This window comes from Salmo trutta, chromosome 13 (assembly GCF_901001165.1).
Source record: "Salmo trutta chromosome 13, fSalTru1.1, whole genome shotgun sequence".
Classification (NCBI taxonomy): Eukaryota; Metazoa; Chordata; class Actinopteri; order Salmoniformes; family Salmonidae; genus Salmo; species Salmo trutta.
The window spans coordinates 18,416,047-18,434,783 of NC_042969.1; the positions used below are offsets into that span (position 1 = coordinate 18,416,047).

Below are 18,737 nucleotides of genomic sequence, written 5' to 3' on the forward strand. Positions count from 1 at the left end.
GATGGTATTGCGCCGTCCCAACCTTCGCTCTCTCTCTCCCGCTACTCTCTCCTCTTCCATCCTATCATCTCTTCCCTCTGCTCAAACCTTCTCCAACCTATCTCCTGATTCTGCCTCCTCAACCCTCCTCTCCTCCCTTTCTGCATCCTTTGATTTTCTCTGTCCCCTATCCTCCAGGCCGGCTCGGTCCTCCCCTCCTGCTCCGTGGCTCGACGACTCACTGCAAGCTCACAGAACAGGGCTCCGGGCAGCCGAGCGGAAATGGAGGAAAACTCGCCTCCCTGCGGACCTGGCATCCTTTCACTCCCTCCTCTCTACATTCTCCTCTTCTGTCTCTGCTGCTAAAGCCACTTTCTACCACTCTAAATTCCAAGCATCTGCCTCTAACCCTAGGAAGCTCTTTGCTACCTTCTCCTCCCTCCTGAATCCTCCTCCCCCTCCCCCCCCCTCCTCCCTCTCTGCGGATTACTTCATCAACCATTTTGAAAAGAAGGTTGACGATATCCGATCCTCGTTTGCTAAGTCAAACGACACCGCTGGTCCTGCTCACACTGCCCTAACCTGTGCTTTGACCTCTTTCTCCCCTCTCTCTCCAGATGAAATCTCGCGTCTTGTGACGGCCGGCCGCCCAACAACCTGCCCACTTGACCCTATCCCCTCCTCTCTTCTCCAGACCATTTCCGGAGACCTTCTCCCCTACCTCACCTCGCTCATCAACTCATCCTTGACCGCTGGCTACGTCCCTTCCGTCTTCAAGACAGCGAGAGTTGCACCCCTTCTGAAAAAACCTACACTCGATCCCTCCCATGTCAACAACTACAGACCAGTATCCCTTCTTTCTTTTCTCTCCAAAACTCTTGAACGTGCCGTCCTTGGCCAGCTCTCCTGCTATCTCTCTCAGAATGACCTTCTTGATCCTAATCAGTCAGGTTTCAAGACTGGGCATTCAACTGAGACTGCTCTTCTCTGTGTCACGGAGGCTCTCCGCACTGCTAAAGCTAACTCTCTCTCCTCTGCTCTCATCCTTCTAGACCTATCTGCTGCCTTTGACACTGTGAACCATCAGATCCTCCTCTCCACCCTCTCCGAGTTGGGCATCTCCGGCGCGGCCCACGCTTGGATTGCGTCCTACCTGACAGGTCGCTCCTACCAGGTGGCGTGGCGAGAATCTGTCTCCGCACCACGCGCTCTCACCACTGGTGTCCCCCAGGGCTCTGTTCTAGGCCCTCTCCTATTCTCGCTATACACCAAGTCACTTGGCTCTGTCATATCCTCACATGGTATCTCCTATCATTGCTATGCAGACGACACACAATTAATCTTCTCCTTTCCCCCTTCTGATAACCAGGCGGCGAATCGCATCTCTGGCAGACATATCAGTATGGATGACGGATCACCACCTCAAGCTGAACCTCGGCAAGACGGAGCTGCTCTTCCTCCCGGGGAAGGACTGCCCGTTCCATGATCTCGCCATCACGGTTGACAACTCCCTTGTGTCCTCCTCCCAGAGTGCTAAGAACCTTGGCGTGATCCTGGACAACACCCTGTCGTTCTCCACTAACATCAAGGCGGTGACCCGATCCTGTAGGTTCATGCTCTACAACATTCGCAGAGTACGACCCTGCCTCACACAGGAAGCAACGCAGGTCCTAATCCAGGCACTTGTCATCTCCCGTCTGGATTACTGCAACTCGCTGTTGGCTGGGCTCCCTGCCTGTGCCATTAAACCCCTACAACTCATCCAGAACGCCGCAGCCCGTCTGGTGTTCAACCTTCCCAAGTTCTCTCACGTCACCCCGCTCCTCCGCTCTCTCCACTGGCTTCCAGTTGAAGCTCGCATCCGCTACAAGACCATGGTGCTTGCCTACGGAGCTGTGAGGGGAACGGCACCTCCATACCTTCAGGCTCTGATCAGGCCCTACACCCAAACAAGGGCACTGCGTTCATCCACCTCTGGCCTGCTTGCCCCCCTACCTCTGAGGAAGCACGGTTCCCGCTCAGCCCAGTCCAAACTGTTCGCTGCTCTGGCACCCCAATGGTGGAACAAGCTCCCTCACGACGCCAGGACAGCGGAGTCAATCACCACCTTCCGGAGACACCTGAAACCCCACCTCTTTAAGGAATACCTGGGATAGGATAAAGTAATCCTTCTAACCCCCCCCCCCTTAAAAGATTTAGATGCACTATTGTAAAGTGGTTGTTCCACTGGATATCATAAGGTGAATGCACCAATTTATAAGTCGCTCTGGATAAGAGCGTCTGCTAAATGACTTAAATGTAAATGTAATGACACAGAGGCAGTGTTCCAGGCCCTGAAGGATGCGCTATGTTCACACCAGGTACTCATCACCCCGGACTTCTCAAAAAACCTCCTGGTCCAGACAGACACAGCAGGGAGCTCCTCCCGAGGGAGAAGAAGTACTCGATTGTCGAGAAGGAGTGCCTCACCGTGAAGTGGGCACTGGACACCCTCAAGTATTACCTCCTCGGGAGGAGGTCACCCTGATCACTGACTGTGCCCCCCTTGCGTGGATGGCTCCAAGTAGAGGTAATTAGGGGAAAGTGCCAACCAGCCGTGGAGGCCACATAAAAGAAGCGCTGTGGCACACCGCGGGGGAGAACAGAGAGGCCGACAGAGCAGAAGCTGAGAAGAAGGACTGAGCCAAACCTACCTGATTCCGTTTTGTTTATTTTATTGCCTAGTAAAGTCGTGTTTGCTGACTAGAACCTCCCTGTCTCTGTGTTAATCTCTGCATGCTCAACCCAAGACAGATGAAGCAACACACAGACAGATGAAGCAGGAGATGGAGACAGACCATAACACACAGACAGATGAAGCAGGAGAGGGAGACAGACCATAACACAGACAGATGAAGCAGGAGATGGAGACAGACCATAACACACAGACAGTTGAAGCAGGAGATGGAGACAGACCATAACACAGACAGATGAAGCAGGAGATGGAGACAGACCATAACACACAGACAGATGAAGCAGGAGATGGAGACAGACCATAACACAGACAGATGAAGCAGGAGATGGAGACAGACCATAACACACAGACAGATGAAGCAGGAGATGGAGACAGACCATAACACACAGACAGATGAAGCAGGAGATGGAGACAGACCATAACACACAGACAGATGAAGCAGGAGATGGAGAGGGCGAGCTAAACATACTCATACATACTGGTGCTATACTATAAACCTTCCGACAAAGCTAGTATCCTCGAAGGTGAACTATACTGTCCTCTGGCACTGAGCTCTGAGGCAGGGCTGTCTCAGTCACCCACTTACCAGACAGACACAGAGGTGTGTTAACTAGCATCCACCAATCCTCTTTAAGATAGTTACCAGGCCTGTGAGGTAGCAGCACTGTACTTTTCCATTCCAGTCAGACTCTCCAAGGCAGTGTGTTCTGTTCCATTCCCAGTTAGAGTCCCAGTAACCAGCTCCAGTTATAGATGCAGGGAGTGTGTTAAATCTCTTAGCAACATACATGACCGACTCTGCTAACTCTCTCGAGGACCGCTCATCCTCTCCTGATCATCAACACCTCATCTACCTTTCCTTCTGACTGAGTTTGGAAGAGATTACCAAACAGGTGTCATTGTTCCCCCATCTGAGCCCAATTAAACACAGTCACACGCACTTAGGAACCTATGCATGCACACGCATGCCCCATGTGACCCAATTAGACAGAACCAGCCCATCAGCATCATGAGAAGAGTCTATTGCTTATTGACAACACCGCTGGACCAGCAGTGTGTGACAAGAGACATAGAACATAAAGAAACACTATAAAACACATACAAACACACAGAATGGTAGAGGGAGTAGTAGTCTTACTTTAGGCGGTAGCTTGAGGGGTTTTCTTCGGTTCTTTTTGCAGAGCATCAGTCTGTCACGTTCCTGTGCAGAAAGGAGCAACTTGGGATTTCTAGCCTTTTGAGTTTAGACAACATGCATCGTTTCTGTATGAGAAGGCTCTGATTGATGTGGGGCTGATCCTTAACCTGACAAACTAATTGTACTAATCTAGGCCATCGATCGTCCCGTGTGTGGAATCCTGGGGACAGAATCTGAATACTATTTCATTTAGGCTCGTCAAAATGCAGCCACGGTAAAAAGTGAGACGGGTAGGATTCTTTATGGGAACAACCAGGGTTAGAGAAGGTAAAATGAATTGTGTATCCAACATCTGCCCCCAGGTCCGGACATGTTGGGGCGATCCAAAATGATGATCAGCAGCAAGGAGCCAGCAGAACATCACCGTGCTAATGAGTAAATTAGCAACAGGCTCTGATTAAAAGTGATTAGAGCAGAGAGAGTGGGTGGTGAGTGGCTGGCTGGCGAGAGGGTCTGGAGGGCAGGACCAACATATTACCCAACAGTACACTCAGCCTAACGGCAGCCATTTTAATCCACTGTTTCAATGTACTGCAGTAAAGTAGAAGAAAATGTCTGCCTGTTTGTTTAAGAACCCATGAGCTAGGCGGGTGCCCATATTCACTAATTTCATCACTACAATAAGGATCTGTCATTGCCCTGTTGTTTGGAAGTTCTGGTGATTTAAAGATCAGGTAAACTGCAATGTCGATGTTAGAGTGTCTCCCTGACCTGCGTGAGCTCGTCGATGATGCCTTGTTGCTCGGCAACCTGCAGCTTAAGGAACTCTACTTCCTGTTCCTCGTGGGCCTGACTTAGGTCTGTCAGTGAGGTAGGCCTCTTCAGCTGCTGGGGCTGAGGCTGCTGGGAACGAGAGTGCACATTCTCCTTCTGAGAGAGGGAGGGGGGAGGGAGAAGGGGGAGAGAAAGTGGGAAAGAGAGAGAGGGAGGTGAGGAGAGATACATTCTCAGGGGTCAGCGACTCAAGTGTGAGGTCAAGAGAGACAGGAGAGAGAGAGTGAGAGATGCTTCGTTGACTTCAAAAAAGCTTTTGACTCAATTTGGCATGAGGGTCTGCTATACAAATTGATGGAAAGTGGTGTTTGGGGAAAAAATCCATGTACATGTACGGTTAAAATTGGCAAAAACCACACACACATTTCTTTCCACAGGGCCGTGGGCTGAGACAGGGATGCAGCTTAAGCCCCACCCTCTTCAACATCTATATCAACAAATTGACGAGGGCACTAGAACAGTCTGCAGCACCCAGCCTCACCCTACTAGAATCTGAAGTCAAATGTCTACTGTTTGCTGATGATCTGGTGCTTCTGTCACCAACCAAGGAGGGCCTACAGCAGCACCTAGATCTTCTGAACAGATTCTGTCAGACCTGGGCCCTGACAGTAAATCTCAGTAAGACCAAAATAATGGTGTTCCAAAAAAGGTCTAGTTGCCAGGACCACAAATACAAATTCCATCTAGACACCGGTCCGCTCACCAACGAAGAATTCACAAAACTGGACAAACACCAAATTGAGACTTCTACATGCAGAATTCTGCAACAATATCCTCAGTGTACAACGTAAAACACCAAATGCACGCAGAGCAGAATTAGGCCGATACCCGCTAATTATCAAAATCCAGATAAGAGACGTTAAATTCTACAACCACCTAAAAGGAAGCGATTCCCAAACCTTCCATAACAAAGCCATCACCTACAGAGGGATGAACCTGGAGAAGAGTCCCCTAAGCAAGCTGGTCCTGGGGCTTTGTTCACAAACACAAACACACCCCACAGAGCCCCAGGACAGCAACACAATTAGACCCAACCAAATCATGAGAAAACAAAAAGACAATTACTTGACACATTGGAAAGAATTAACAAAAAAACAGAGCAAACTAGAATTGTATTTGGCCCTAAACAGAGCGTACACCGTGGCAGAATACCTGACCACTGTGACTGACCCAAAAACAAGGAAAGCTTTGACTATGTACAGACTCAGTGAGCATAGCCTTGCTATTGAGAAAGGTCGCCGTAGGCACACCTGGCTCTCAAGAAAAGACAGGCTATGTGCACACTGCCCACAAAATGAGGTGGAAACTGAGCTGCACTTCCTAACCTCCTGCCAAATGTATGAACATATTAGAGACACATATTTCCCTCAGATTACACAGACCCACAAATGTTGATAAACTCCCATATCTATTGGGTGAAATACCACCCTGTGCAATCTCAGCAGCAGGATTTGTGACCTGTTGACACAAGAGAAGGGCAACCAGTGAAGAACAAATACCATTGTAAATACAAACCATATTTATGCTTATTTATTTTCCCTTTTCTACTTTATCTATTTGCACATCATTACAACACTGTATATAGACATATGACATTTGACATTTTGGAACTTGTGAGTGTAATATTTACCGTTCACTTTATTGTTTATTTCACTTTGGCTTATCCATTTCACCATGCCAATAAAGCCCCTTGAATTGCATTGAAGTATTTTTTTTTTTTTTTTTTTTTAGTATTGAGAGTAGAGGTCGACCGATTAATCGGAATGGCCGATTAATTAGGGCCGATTTCAAGTTTTCATAACAATCGGAAATCGGTATTTTTTGCCGCCGATTATTATTAATTTTAAAAAAGTTATTTTTTTTATTTTTTTTTAGACCTTTATTTAACTAGGCAAGTCAGTTAAGAACACATTCTTATTTTCAATGACGACCTAGGGACAGTGGGTTAACTGCCTTGTTCAGGGGAAGAACGACAGATTTTTACCTTGTCAGCTCAGGGATTCAATCTTGCAACCTTACGGTTAACTAGTCCAACGCTCTAACCACCTGCTTTACATTGCACCCCACGAGGTTATGCGAATGCAGTAAGAAGCTAAGGTAAGTTGCTAGATAGCATTGAACTTATCTGATAAAAAACAATCAATCAATCATAATCACTAGTTAACTACACATGGTTGATGATATTACTAGTTTATCTAGCCTGTCCTGCGTTGCATATAATCGCTTAGGTACATGTTGCTCCAACCATAAACATCAATGCCTTTCTTAAAATCAATACACAAGTATATATTTTGAAACATGCATATTTAGTTAATATTGCCTGCTAACATGAATTTCTTTTAACTAGGGAAAGTGTGTCACTTCTCTTGCAAACAGAGTCAGAGTATATGCAGCAGTTTGGGCCGCCTGGCTCATTGTGAACTGTGAAGACCATTTCTTCCTAACAAAGACAGCCGACTTCGCCAAACGGGGGATGATTTAACAAAAGCGCATTTGCGAAAAAAGCACAATCGTTGCACGACTGTACCCAACCATAAACATCAATGCCTTTCTTAAAATCAATACACAGAAGTATATATTTTTAAACCTGCATATTTAGCTAAAAGTAATCCAGGTTAGCAGGCAATATTAACCAGGTGAAATTGTGTCATTTTGCGTTCATTGCACGCAGTCAGGGTATATGTAACAGTTTGGGCCGCCTGGCTCGTTGCGAACTAATTTGCCAGAATTTTACGTAATTATGACATAACATAGAAGATTGTGCAATGTAACAGGAATAACGTTTTGTTTTCGAGATGATCGTTTCCGGATTCGACCATATTAATGACCTAAGGCTCGTATTTCTGTGTGTTATTATGTTATAATTAAGTCTATGATTTGATAGAGCAGTCTGACTGAGCGGTGGTAGGCAGCAGCAGGCTCGTAAGCATTCATTCAAAATAGCACTTTCGTGCGTTTTGCCAGCAGCTCTTCGCAATGCTTCAAGCATTGCGCTGTTTATGACTTCAAGCCTGTCAACTCCCGAGATTAGGCTGGTGTAACCGATGTGAAATGGCTAGCTAGTTAGCCGGGTGCGCGCTAATAGCGTTTCAAACGTCACTCGCTTTGAGACTTGGAGTAGTTGTTCCCCTTGCTCTACATGGGTAACGATGCTTCGAGGGTGGCTGTTGTCGATGTGTTCCTGGTTCAAGCCCAGGTAGGAGCGAGGAGAGGGACGGAAGCTATATTGTGACACTGGCAAGACTAAAGTGCCTATAAGAACATCCAATAGTTAAAGGTATATGAAATACAAATGGTATAGAGAGAAATAGTCCTATAATTCCTATAATAACTACAACCTAAAACATCTTACCTGGGAATATTGAAGACTCATGTTAAAAGGAACCACCAGCTTTCATATGTTCTCATGTTCTGAGCAAGGAACTTAAACGTTAGCTTTCTTACATGGCACATATTGCACTTTTACTTTCTTCTCCAACACTTTGTTTTTGCATTATTTGAACCAAATTGAACATGTTTCATTATTTATTTGAGGCTAAATTGATTTTATTGATGTATTAAATTAAGTTAAAATAAGTGTTCATTCAGTATTGTTGTAATTGACATTATTACAAATAAAAAAAAAAGTAAAAAAATTGGCCGATTAATCGGTATCGGCCTTTTTTTTGGCCCTCCAATAAATCGGTTTCGGCGTTGAAAAATCATAATCGGTCGACCTCTAATTGAGAGAGAGAGAGACACAGGATTTACTTAACCGTGACTCATAACTTTAAATTGTGCAGTGAGGCTTTGTAATCAAGGAGAAATGCAAATACTGATTGACACAGATACTGATTGACACAGATACTGATTGACACAGATACTGATGGACACAGATACTGATTGACACAGATACTGATTGACACAGATACTGATTGACACAGATACTGATTGACACAGATACTGATTGACACAGATACTGATTGACACAGATACTGATGGACACAGATACTGATTGACACAGATACTGAATGACAGAGATACTGATTGACAGAGATACTGATGGACACAGATACTGATGGACACAGATACTGATAGACACAGATACTGATAGACACAGATACTGATGGACACAGATACTGATGGACACAGATACTGATGGACACAGATACTGATTGACACAGATACTGATTGACAGAGATACTGATTGACAGAGATACTGATTGACAGAGATACTGATTGACAGAGATACTGATGGACACAGATACTGATGGACACAGATACTGATGGACACAGATACTGATGGACAGAGATACTGATTGACACAGATACTGATGGACACAGATACTGATGGACACAGATACTGATGGACACAGATACTGATTGATACAGATACTGATTGACACAGATACTGATGGACACAGATACTGATTGATACAGATACTGATGGACACAGATACTGCCTAACATCTCTTGTAGGGCTCTTGCCCTTTCCTTAGATGACCTCCATTTCACATGGTCCCTACAATGTGGTTCCTCTTAACCTGTTTGGGGTAGGGGGCAGTATTGAGAATTTTGGAAAAAATATGTTCCCATTTTTAACTGCCTCCTACACCAACTCAGAAGCTAGAATATGCATATTATTGTTCAGGTTTGGATAGAAAACACTCTGAATTTTCTAAAACTGTTTGAATGGTGTCTGTGAGTATAACAGAACTCCTATGGCAGGCAAAAACCTGACAAGGTTTCAAGCAGGAAGTACCCTGTCTGACAAGGAGTCGTGCGTCTTGTATCTTTTTATTGAAAAGTAAGGATCTTAGCTGTAACGTGACAATTCCCAGGGCTCCAATAGGCTCTCAGAGCCCGCGAAATAACTGAAGGTTTACGAGGGAGCCTCAGGTTGAAACAGATTATCGCCTTTTGTAAGTGGATGCTCCGAGGACCTTTGAATGATGCGCGTGCATGAGTCGCTTCTGAGGAGAAATTTTATTCGGCTGTTTAGGCTCAATGCATACTCCCGGTCGGAATATTATCACTAATCTACGAGTTGAATGGCATAAAAATTGGTTTTAAACAGCGGTTGACATGCTTCGAAGTACGGTAATGGAATATTTAGACATTTTTGACAAGCCAACGCGCCATGCGCGGGACCGCGAAGAAGCATTCTAGAACTCACGAACAAAACGTCGCTGTTTGGATATAACGATGGATTATTTGGGACCAAACCAACATTTGTTATTGAAGTAGAAGTCCTGGCAGTGTATTCTGATGAAGAACAAGCAAGGTAAGAACATTTTTCTTATAGGAAATGTGATTTTGGTGGATGCTGACCTGGGTGGGTATCTAAATAGCTAGCCCTGTAATGCCGGGCTATGTACTTAGATTATTGCAAAATGTGCTTCATCCGAAAAGCTATTTTAAAATCGGACATATCGAGTTCATAGAGGAGTAATGTATCTATAATTCTTAAAATAATTGTTATGCTTTTTGTGAACGTTTATCGTGAGTAATTTAGCAAACTGTTAGTAAATTCCCCGGAAGTTTGCGGGGGTTATGCTTTTTCTGAACGTCACATGCTAATGCAAAAAGCTGTTTTTTGATATAAATATGAACTTGATTGAACAGACATGCATGTATTGTATAACACAATGTCCTAGGTGTGTCATCTGATGAAGATCATCAAAGGTTAGTGCTGCATTTAGCTGTGGTTTGGGTTTATGTGACATGATATGCTAGCTTGAAAAATGGCTGTGTGATTATTTCTGGCTGGGTACTCTGCTGACATAATCTAATGTTTTGCTTTTGTTGTAAAGCCTTTTTGAAATCGGACAGTGGGGTTAGATTAACGAGATTCTTGTCTTTAAATAGCTGTGAAATAGTCATATGTTTGAGAAATTGAAGTAATAGTATTTCTAACGATTCAAAAATCGCGCCACTGGAATTTCAGTAGCTGTTACGTAGGTGGGACGAAATCGTCCCACATACCCCAGAGAGGTTAATCCATTCATAAATATCAAAGCATAGCCTATACTTCTGTTACACTTATCAACGTCCTCCCCTAGTCATGAAGGAGATGAGACAAGGAAAGGAGAAAAGCAAAGTAGACCAAGAAGGTTATGTCTGGTTCCCTCACCATCTCTGCGTTCTCTCTGCTGAGGTTCTTGAGTTTCTCCTCCATGCGCTGCAGAGTCTGCAGGAGATCATTGTTCTTCTTCGACATCCTCTTATATTTATCTAAGAGTGGCTTCATCTGACTCTCTGACTCACGCACCCGCTTCAACTGACAGATGAAGGGAGAGATGGAAGGAGAGAGCGAGAGAGATGGAAGGAGAAAGAGAAAGTTATTTTCACATACCTGCATATTTCCATAACATCCCTTCATTGTTCCCATAGAATGTTCCGTTATCCACCAAGTTATTTTCTGCAGGTGTGTGTTACTCACCAGTTCATTCCTCTCATCTGCCAGCAGGGTGTTTCTGTCCTCCAGCTTCCTGGTAACAGAGTGGAGCTCAGCTATCTTCAGCTGGAACCTCCTAGCATCCCGAAGATCTTCTACCTCCTGAGAGAGAGAGAGAGAGAGAGAGAGGGGGGGGGGGGGATATAAATATATATATATATACTGCTCAAAAAAATGAAGGGAACACTAAAATAACACATCCTAGATCTGAATGAATGAAATAATCTTATTAAATACTTTTTTCTTTACATAGTTGAATGTGCTGACAACAAAATCACACAAAAATAATCAAAGGAAATCCAATTTATCAACCCATGGAGGTCTGGATTTGGAGTCACACTCAAAATTAAAGTGGAAAACCACACTACAGGCTGATCCAACTTTGATGTAATGTCCTTAAAACAAGTCAAAATGAGGCTCAGTAGTGTGTGTGGCCTCCACGTGCCTGTATGACCTCCCTACAACGCCTGGGCATGCTCCTGATGAGGTGGCGGATGGTCTCCTGAGGGATCTCCTCCCAGACCTGGACTAAAGCATCCGCCAACTCCTGAACAGTCTGTGGTGCAACGTGGCGTTGGTGGATGGAGCGAGACATGATGTCCCAGATGTGCTCAATTGGATTCAGATCTGGGGAACGGGCGGGCCAGTCCATAGCATCAATGCCTTCCTCTTGCAGGAACTGCTGACACACTCCAGCCACATGAGGTCTAGCATTGTCTTGCATTAGGAGGAACCCAGGGCCAACCGCACCAGCATATGGTCTCACAAGGGGTCTGAGGATCTCATCTCGGTACCTAATGGCAGTCAGGCTACCTCTGGCGAGCACATGGAGGGCTGTGCGGCCCCCCAAAGAAATGCCACCCCACACCATGACTGACCCACCGCCAAACCGGTCATGCTGGAGGATGTTGCAGGCAGCAGAACGTTCTCCACGGCGTCTCCAGACTCTGTCACGTCTGTCACGTGCTCAGTGTGAACCTGCTTTCATCTGTGACGAGCACAGGGCGCCAGTGGTGAATTTGCCAATCTTGGTGTTCTCTGGCAAATGCCAAACGTCCTGCATGGTGTTGGGCTGTAAGCACAACCCCCACCTGTGGACGTCGGGCCCTCATACCACCCTCATGGAGTCTGTTTCTGACCGTTTGAGCAGACACATGCATATTTGTGGCCTGCTGAAGGTCATTTTGCAGGGCTCTGGCAGTGCTTCTCCTGCTCCTCCTTGCACAAAGGCGGAGGTAGCGGTCCTGCTGCTGGGTTGTTGCCCTCCTACGGCCTCCTCCACGGCTCCTGATGTACTGGCCTGTCTCCTGGTAGCGCCTCCATGCTCTGGACACTACGCTGACAGACACAGCAAACCTTCTTGCCATAGCTCGCATTGATGAGCCATCCTGGATGAGCTGCACTACCTGAGCCACTTGTGTGGGTTGTAGACTCCCTCTCATGCTACCACTAGAGTGAAAGCACCGCCAGCATTCAAAAGTGACCAAAACATCAGCCAGGAAGCATAGGAACTGAGAAGTGGTCTGTGGTCACCACCTGCAGAACCACTCCTTTATTGGGGGTGTCTTGCTAATTGCCTATAATTTCCACCTGTTGTCTATTCCATTTGCACAACAGCATGTGAAATGTATTGTCAATCAGTGTTGCTTCCTAAGTGGACAGTTTGATTTCACAGAAATGTGATTGACTTGGAGTTACATTGTGTTGTTTAAGTGTTCCCTTTATTTTTTTGAGCAGTGTATATAGAGAGAGAGAGCGAGGGGGTAGAGAGAGAGAGGGGGATATATATATATATATATATATAGAGAGAGAGAGAGAGAGAGAGAGAGAGGGAGAGAGAGGGGGGTATATATATATAGAGGGGGGGCGAGACAGAGACAGGGGGGATATATATAGAGAGGGGGGATATAGAGAGAGGGGGGGAGAGACAGAGAGAGAGAGAGGGGGGATATATATAGAGAGGGGGGATATATTTAGAGAGGGGGGCGAGACAGAGAGAGAGAGGGGGGATATATATAGAGAGGGGGGATATATATAGAGAGGAGGGGAGAGAGAGAGAGAGAGAGAGAGAGAGAGAGGGGGGGGGGGGATATATATAGAGAGGGGGGATATATAGAGAGAGGAGGGGAGAGAGAGAGAGAGAGAGGGGGGGATATATATAGAGAGGGGGGAGAGAGAGAGGGGGATATATATATAGAGAGGGGGATATATATATAGAGGGGGTGATATATAGAGAGGGGGGATATATAGAGGGGGGGGATATATATAGAGAGGGGGGAGAGAGAGAGAGAAAGAGAGAGAGAGAGGGGGGATATATATAGAGAGGGGGGAGAGAGAGAGGGATATATATATAGAGAGGGGGATATATATAGAGAGGGGGGGATATATAGAGGGGGGGAGAGAGAGAGAGAGAGAGAGAGAGAGGGGGGGGGATATATATATATATATAGAGAGAGAGGGGGGGATATATATAGAGAGGGGGGAGAGAGAGAGGGGGATATATATAGAGAAGGGGGGGAGAAAGAGAGAGAGGGGGGGGGGAGAGAGAGAAATGGAGGAGATAATCAGGCATAAAGACAATGTGTGAATAAGTTGACCACCAGGTTTTTGGAAAATGCCAGTCAAATGTGGGTGGGTGCATGAGTGTGTGCTTGTGTGTACCTTTTTTATTTTTTATTTTATTTAACCTTTATTTAACCAGGTAAAACCCATTGAGGTTAAGAACCTATTTTGCGAGGACGACTTGGCAAGAAGGCAAAACAGGGAAATAGCAGCTTGTCCATAAAACATTACAGAAAAATACAAAATACACACAAAAGACAAAGTGTCACAAGTTAAAGATACAATTGAAGATTAGAAACAACTGCAGTTATCACAAACAGTGTTGTCGATCAGAGTCTTAAAAACAGGCAAGGACACTAACTCCCCTAACTTTAACATCTTCTGAAGCATGTATCAAGACGAAGGGGCATTATGGGAAAAATGTTTTTTCCCCCATCTCAGTTCTAGCCTTAGGAACAGACAATAACATCAGCGACTGTGAACAAAGACTATATTGAGTGACTGATCTGTGTGTGTGTGTGTGTGTGTGTGTGTGTGTGTGTGTGTGTGTACATGTGCTTGTGTTTGCGAGTACCTGCATGAGTGCGTGTGTATTTTCATGCCCTCACCTGGTTGTTGAGGTAGTCAGAGGTGTCCCCCAGGGCAGGGACCACCTCTCTCTTGGGGCTGCCGTGATGCCTCTCTGCCTCCCTGACATGACCCAGCTGCTCATCCAGAGCCTCCTTCTGCAGCTGGAGCTTCTGGGCATAACCAGCCTGCACCCCCAGCTCCCTCTCCAACGCTGACACCACACGGTCCTTCCCCTTCAGCTCATCCATCTGGTGACAGGACAGATGGGAGGAAGGAGAGAAGGAGGAGAGAGACAAATATAGTGAGGAGAGATGGGAGGATGGAGAGAAGAAGAGAGAGACAAATATAGTGAGGAGAGATGGGAGGATGGAGAGAAGAAGAGAGAGAGACAAATATAGTGAGGAGAGATGGGAGGATGGAGAGAAGAAGAGAGAGAGACAAATATAGTGAGGAGAGATGGGAGAATGGACAAAAGGAGAGAGAGACAGTGTGACAGTGAGAGCGAGACAGAGAGAAAAGGTAACACATCTTCACTCTGGAACTCTTTAGCCTCATCCCCAGCTGCTCTCCTTCTCATTCTCCAACCCATTGCTCTCCTCCGCCAAAACCAGCTCATTATTCTCCAACCCATTGCTCTCCTCCTTCCAAACCAGCTCATTATTCTCCAACCCATTGCTCTCCTCCTTCAAAACCAGCTCATTATTCTCCAACTCAGTGCTCTCCTCCTTCCAAAACCAGCTCATTATTCTCCAACCCATTGCTCTCCTCCTTCCAAACCAGCTCATTATTCTCCAACCCATTGCTCTCCTCCTTCCAAACCAGCTCATTATTCTCCAACCCATTGCTCTCCTCCTTCCAAACCAGCTCATTATTCTCCAACCCATTGCTCTCCTCCTTCCAAACCAGCTCATTATTCTCCAACCCATTGCTTTCCTCCTTCCAAACCAGCTCATTATTCTCCAACCCATTGCTCTCCTCCTCCAAAACCAGCTCATTATTCTCCAACCCATTGCTCTCCTCCTTCCAAACCAGCTCATTATTCTCCAACCCATTGCTCTCCTCCTCCAAAACCAGCTCATTATTCTCCAACCCATTGCTCTCCTCCTTCCAAACCAGCTCATTATTCTCCAACCCATTGCTCTCCTCCTTCCAAACCAGCTCATTATTCTCCAACCCATTGCTCTCCTCCTCCAAAACCAGCTCATTATTCTCCAACCCATTGCTCTCCTCCTTCCAAAACCAGCTCATTATTCTCCAACCCATTGCTCTCCTCCTCCAAAACCAGCTCATTATTCTCCAACCCATTGCTCTCCTCCTCCAAAACCAGCTCATTATTCTCCAACCCATTGCTCTCCTCCTTCCAAACCAGCTCATTATTCTCCAACCCATTGCTCTCCTCCTCCAAAACCAGCTCATTATTCTCCAACCCATTGCTCTCCTCCTTCCAAACCAGCTCATTATTCTCCAACCCATTGCTCTCCTCCTTCCAAACCAGCTCATTATTCTCCAACCCATTGCTCTCCTCCTTCCAAACCAGCTCATTATTCTCCAACCCATTGCTCTCCTCCTTCCAAACCAGCTCATTATTCTCCAACCCATTGCTCTCCTCCTTCCAAACCAGCTCATTATTCTCCAACCCATTGCTCTCCTCCTTCAAAACCAGCTCATTATTCTCCAACTCAGTGCTCTCCTCCTTCAAAACCAGCTCATTATTCTCCAACTCAGTGCTCTCCTCCTTCCAAACCAGCTCATTATTCTCCAACCCATTGCTCTCCTCCTTCCAAACCAGCTCATTATTCTCCAACCCATTGCTCTCCTCCTCCAAAACCAGCTCATTATTCTCCAACCCATTGCTCTCCTCCTTCCAAACCAGCTCATTATTCTCCAACCCATTGCTCTCCTCCTTCCAAACCAGCTCATTATTCTCCAACCCATTGCTCTCCTCCTTCCAAACCAGCTCATTATTCTCCAACCCATTGCTCTCCTCCTTCCAAACCAGCTCATTATTCTCCAACCCATTGCTCTCCTCCTTCCAAACCAGCTCATTATTCTCCAACCCATTGCTCTCCTCCTTCCAAACCAGCTCATTATTCGCCAACCACAGACTAGGGCCCCAACAAATTATACGACACCAACATTGTTGAGAGAATTTCATTCATGAATCTTAGTTCACACTCTCTCAATCTGTCCTCATCCCACCCCCTTCGCTCATCCCTCTCTCTTCCTTTACCTCTTCCCATCCCCCTTCTGTTTCCTTGTGAAATAATATAGCCGTGGCTGTAAAGCAGCTGCAGAGATCTCATTTATGGCCCTGTTTTTCCACTGTTCTTCTGTGCTGTAGTTAATCAGTCTCTGTGTAATCTGGGTCTCTGTTAAATACAACTGGAGATCAACACAGTGCAATTCAAGCTCTCCGTCAGATGACCACAGTAAGTTAAAGATAAACTTCAGTAGAAGTGCATACGCGGAACGGAACGAGAGAAGGAGATCTATAGTTAGGGAGTGGTTCCCATTTCAGTTAGCTATGGTTAATGATTTATATGGTTTATGGTCCTAATTTGGTTTGAAGTTTGGTTAACTTTCAGGTCACTCACCAGACCAGACACTCCAGTCTCGCACATGGACTTTGTGTGATGTGGGTTGGGATCAATCAGGAGTTATGGTTTGTGGTCGGGGTTACGGTTTGTGGTCGGGGTTATGGGTTATGGTTTGTGGTCGGGGTTACGGTTTGCGGTCGGGGTTACGGTTTGTGGTCGGGGGTTACGGTTTGTGGTCGGGGTTATGGGTTATGGTTTGTGGTCGGGGTTACGGTTTGTGGTCGGGGTTATGGTTTGTGGTCGGGGTTACGATTTGTGGTCGGGGTTACGGTTTGTGGTCGGGGTTACGATTTGTGGTCGGGGTTACGGTTTGTGGTTGGGGTTTTGGTTATGGTTTGTGGTCGGGGTTATGGTTTGTGGTCGGGGTTACGGTTTGTGGTCGGGTTATGGTTTGTGGTCGGGGTTACGGTTTGTGGTCGGGGTTATGGTTTGTGGTCGGGGTTATGGTTTGTGGTCAGGGTTACGGTTTGCGGTCGGGGTTACGGTTTGTGGTCGGGGTTACGGTTTGTGGTCGGGGTTATGGGTTATGGCTTGTGGTCGGGGTTACGGTTTGTGGTCGGGGTTACGATTTGTGGTCGGGGTTACGGTTTGTGGTCGGGGTTACGGTTTGTGGTCGGGGTTATGGTTATGGTTTGTGGTCGGGGTTATGGTTTGTGGTCGGGGTTACGATTTGTGGTCGGGGTTATGGTTTGTGGTCAGGGTTATGGTTTGTGGTCGGGGTTATGGTTTGTGGTCGGGGTTATGGTTTGTGGTCAGGGTTATGGTTTGTGGTCGGGGTTATGGTTATGGTTTGTGGTCGGGGTTATGGTTTGTGGTCGGGGTTATGGTTTGTGGTCGGGGTTATGGTTATGGTTTGTGGTCGGGGTTATGGTTTGTGGTCAGGGTTATGGTTATGGTTTGTGGTCGGGGTTATGGTTATGGTTTGTGGTCGGGGTTATGGTTATGGTTTGTGGTCGGGGTTATGGTTTGTGGTCGGGGTTATGGTTTGTGGTCGGGGTTATGGTTTGTGGTCGGGGTTACGGTTTGTGGTTGGGGTTACGGTTTGTGGTCGGGGTTACGGTTTGTGGTCGGGGTTACGGTTTGTGGTCGGGGTTATGGTTATGGTTTGTGGTCGGGGTTATGGTTATGGTTTGTGGTCAGGGTTATGGTTTGTGGTCGGGGTTATGGTTTGTGGTCGGGGTTATGGTTATGGTTTGTGGTCGGGGTTACGGTTTGTGGTCGGGGTTACGGTTTGTGGTCGGGGTTATGGTTTGTGGTCGGGGTTATGGTTACGGTTTGTGGTCGGGGTTATGGTTATGGTTTGTGGTCGGGGTTACGGTTTGTGGTCGGGGTTATGGTTATGGTTTGTGGTCGGGGTTATGGTTATAGTTTGTGGTCGGGGTTATGGTTTGTGGTCGGGGTTATGGTTTGTGGTCGGGGTTATGGTTTGTGGTCGGGGTTATGGTTATGGTTATGGTTTGTGGTCGGGGTTATGGTTATGGTTATGGTTTGTGGTCGGGGTTACGGTTTGTGGTCGGGGTTACGATTTGTGGTCGGGGTTACGGTTTGTGGTTGGGGTTTTGGTTATGGTTTGTGGTCGGGGTTACGGTTTGTGGTCGGGGTTACGGTTTGTGGTCGGGGTTATGGTTTGTGGTCGGGGTTACGGTTTGTGGTCGGGGTTACGGTTTGTGGTCGGGGTTACGGTTTGTGGTCGGGGTTATGGTTACGGTTTGTGGTCGGGGTTACGGTTTGTGGTCGGGGTTATGGTTTGTGGTCGGGGTTACGGTTTGTGGTCGGGGTTACGGTTTGTGGTCGGGGTTATGGGTTACGGCTTGTGGTCGGGGTTACGGTTTGTGGTCGGGGTTACGATTTGTGGTCGGGGTTACGATTTGTGGTCGGGGTTACGGT

At 46.6% G+C, this 18,737-nt stretch overlaps 1 protein-coding gene across 7 annotated transcripts in view; it reads right to left on the bottom strand.

Moving 5' to 3' along the window:
• The window catches only part of LOC115205364 (janus kinase and microtubule-interacting protein 1-like), a 61,354-nt gene that overhangs the window by 14,855 nt on the left and 27,762 nt on the right, over positions 1–18,737 (bottom strand). For 6 of the 7 annotated variants that reach the window (XM_029771267.1, XM_029771266.1, XM_029771268.1 and 3 more), the window contains exons 5-9: positions 14,292–14,501; positions 11,107–11,223; positions 10,798–10,944; positions 4,623–4,781; positions 3,852–3,914 (exon numbers count right to left, since the gene is read on the bottom strand). In XM_029771267.1, the coding sequence (XP_029627127.1) occupies positions 3,852–3,914; positions 4,623–4,781; positions 10,798–10,944; positions 11,107–11,223; positions 14,292–14,501 (696 nt within the window). The remainder of the gene's footprint in view (positions 1–3,851; positions 3,915–4,622; positions 4,782–10,797; positions 10,945–11,106; positions 11,224–14,291; positions 14,502–18,737) is intronic. The other variant, XM_029771269.1, reaches the window with a different exon arrangement.